Source organism: Carlito syrichta, unplaced genomic scaffold (assembly GCF_000164805.1).
Source record: "Carlito syrichta isolate Samal-C Ts95f unplaced genomic scaffold, Tarsius_syrichta-2.0.1 Scaffold317276, whole genome shotgun sequence".
In the NCBI taxonomy this organism is placed as follows: Eukaryota; Metazoa; Chordata; class Mammalia; order Primates; family Tarsiidae; genus Carlito; species Carlito syrichta.
In genome coordinates, this window is record NW_007261372.1 from 20,256 (window position 1) to 23,282 (window position 3,027).

Below are 3,027 nucleotides of genomic sequence, written 5' to 3' on the forward strand. Positions count from 1 at the left end.
GGCGGAAGGATCACTGGAGCCCAGCAGGTTGAGGCTGCGGTGGCCGGGAGCGGCCACTGCACTCCAGTCTGGGTGACAGAGTTAGACTCCAACTCAAAATAAATAAATAAAATAAAAAATTAGTCAGGCGTGGGGGTGCACGCCTGTAGTTTCAGCTACTTGGAAGGCTGAAGCAGAAGAATTGCTGGAGCCCAGCAGGTCAAGCCTGCGGTGGTCGTGAGCGTGCCTCTGCATTCCAGCCTGCGAGACAGAGTGAGACTCTGACTCAAAATAATAAGACCCAAAAATTTCAGTCTGTCCTTTCCCCACTTGGGTCCTTTAGGCAACCGTCTGAGAGCCTCAGAGGGAGGAAGGTGAGCATGGAACAGTGTTGGGTCAGGACCAGAATCGGAGTCTCCTCCCTCTAAACTTCTGCTGGTTTTCCCGACATGGGGGTGGGGAGGAATGGAGGATGTGAGGCTGCCAGGGGCGTGTCCCAGTGGGGATCACCTGTGGCTGAGATGAACTTGTTGTAGTTCTCATAGACCAGGGTCTGCATGTCGCTATCTAGAGCCCGGATCTGCCGCACCATGTCCGTCTCACTGTCCATCAGCTGGGCCAGGGGGCACTCTCGACGCAGCTGGAGAGGTCGGGTGGTTAGTGTTCAGGTCACATACTCTCCTGTCCCCAAACTTTGCTCCCAGCTAGAAAACCCTGATCCCATCTCCTCGAGAATCCTGGACTTGCCTACAAGTGGCAAAGCTCGGGGGTTACGAGGTTCGGCCCTGTTGGGGGTTTGTCGGCATCTGAGATCCTCAGGCTCGGCATGAGCCCAGTCCCGTAACTGTCATCGTCTGGGCCACGCCCCCCAGCCCGGCCCATCGGAACATCAGCCCAGGAGACCTCAGATCCCGCAGCCCCTCAGGCCGAGCCAGGCCTGCCCACGCCCCCCTAGACTCCAGCTCCGCCCGTCCTGCTTGGCCGAGGCTCATCCTCCTCAGAGTCGGAGGCCTGATCTGGGGGAGGGAGCAAACTGGGGGCCTGGTTCCCCGCCCCCCCGACACACCTTGTCCAGGTACACTTCCGGGTCGAAGTGCGCCCCGTTGAGATCGGTCGGGTCCAGGGGGTCGGGCCCCGCGGGGCGTCCCGCCGCCTCCCCCTCCGAGAGGCCGTAGTAAAGCTTCAGCATCCCGTGCGCCTTCCGCCGACGCTCCGGAGCTTCCGCTTCGGGACCCTCCGGGGAGTCCCCAGGTCCAGACCCCAGGCCGGGGCCGGCGGCTACCGCCGCCATCGCTCCCGCTACCGCCCACGGGCGTGAGACTGGGAAGGAAACGGGGAGGAGGCACTTCCGGGAGCCATAAAGTTGTTGAAACGAGACAGTCCTCCAAGTGAAACGTCCCCCTGCGGCGCGGGGTCCTTCGAAACTAGAGTTCCCCATACCTGCCTTCCCCGAGTGAAGAGGTTCCGGGAGAGTCCCGAGTTCCCTCAGTTTCCTGGGTGGATTTGGGCGATTGCCTTGGGCTGCTGCCCTCCCAGCCGGGGGGCGAGTCATGGCCCTCCAACCCTGCACCCCCGTGGGCAAGCGGCCCACGGAATGTGTGCCCAGGTGCAGAGGACGGATGCGGGACGTCGGGCCAGAGATTGTGTCTGGGATCCTGCCACTGCCTTGTCACCTGGGCAGCGGTCAGGTAACAATGGGTCGGTTTTCTCCATTCCTAAATTGGGGTGCATACTTCACAAGGGGCTGCGAGTATTAAATGCATGTACACCACCCCGCACAGTGTCTCTAGCGCAGTGTTTCTCAAGTCCTGGTCCTCTGATGTGCATCAGAATTGCCAAGAAAGGCCAAGGCGGGAAGATTGCTTGAGCCCAGAAGGTCAACACCAGCCTGGGCAACATGGCAAAACCTCGTCTCTACAAAAAGTAAAAAATAAAAAATTAGCCAGGCGTGGTGGCGTGCACCTGTAGTCCCAGCTACTCGGGAGGCTGAGGCAGGAGGACCTCCTGAGCCCGGGAGGTTGAGGCTCAGTGAGCCATGGTAGTCCCACTGCACCCCAGCCTGGGCAACAGAGTAAGGCAGAGTGAATCTATAAACTTTTTTTTTTTAAGTTGCAGCATACTGTTAATGAAAGTTATCAAAAAATTGGAAGACCAAGGCCAGGCACGGTGGCTCACATCTGTAATCCCAGCACTTTGAAAGGTGAAGGTGAGGAGAGGATTGCCTGAGTCCAGGGGTTCAAGGCCAGCCTGGGCAACTTGGTGAGATCATGTCTCTACAATAAAAATCAAAACATTAGCCGGGCTATGGTGATGCCTGCCGACTTCTTGGAAGGTTGAGGCAGAAGGATCACCTGAGCCCAGGAGGTCGAGGCTGCCGTGGCTGCACTCCAGCCTGGGCAACAGAGTGAGACACCAACTCAAAAAAAAAAAGGGGGGAGGACCAAGAGTGTAGCATATCTTGTCAATGTCATTCTTGGGCATTGTTTCACTAGCCCACCCAGAGATTATTAATTATCTACTTTTTAGTTAGTGTCTCACTCTGTTGCCCAGGCTGCAGTGCAGTGGCATGATCATGGCTCACTACAGCCTCAAACTCCTGGGCTCAAGGGATCCTTCCACCTCAGCCTCTCTAGTAGCTGGGATTACAGGCGCTGTACCAAGCCCAGGTACTTTCTTTTCATTTTTTTTTAGAGACAAGGTCTTGCTATGTTGCCCAGGCTGGTCTCAAACTCCAGAGCTCAAGCAATCCTCTGGTCTCAGCCTTTCAAGGTGCTGGGATTACAGGCGTGAGCCACTAGGCCAGATCTCAAGGATTATGGAACAGTTTGGTGTTGCTATTTACTATTCTATTTATTATTACTAGGCTCTGAAACTACAAGTAGATATTGTCCAAGAGAGCTGAAAAACATGTGTATCCAGTAAAAAAATAACCTCAACAGTTATAATTTTTATTGCCCTGTAGGACATCAGCTAGTTTGGTATCTAACCTAGTAATCAATGTCTAACATTCCTTTTCTTTTCTTTTTTTTTTTTTTTTTTTTTTTTTTT

General features: G+C 54.9%; 1 protein-coding gene across 1 annotated transcript; it reads right to left on the minus strand.

The window, feature by feature from the left end:
• Window positions 1-403: 403 nt before the first annotated feature.
• On the minus strand, window positions 404-1,393 carry LOC103277335 (vacuolar protein sorting-associated protein 51 homolog). Its single transcript, XM_008074722.1, has 2 exons — window positions 1,046-1,393; window positions 404-619 (listed from the first exon to the last, which is right to left on the minus strand). The coding sequence occupies exons 1-2, from the start codon at window positions 1,268-1,270 to the stop codon at window positions 404-406; spliced, it is 441 nt and encodes a 146-aa protein (XP_008072913.1). The 5' UTR covers window positions 1,271-1,393.
• Between the last annotated feature and the right edge of the window lie 1,634 nt (window positions 1,394-3,027).

Bases quoted from the DNA above. Each gene is read 5' to 3' on its own strand.
- LOC103277335 (XM_008074722.1), bottom strand. From the start codon at position 1,270: ATGGCGGCGGTAGCCGCCGGCCCCGGCCTGGGGTCTGGACCTGGGGAC. The intron at 620-1,045 runs GTGTGTCGGGGG...CGACCTCTCCAG, and splicing joins CGGAAGTGTACCTGGACAAG to CTGCGTCGAGAGTGCCCCCT.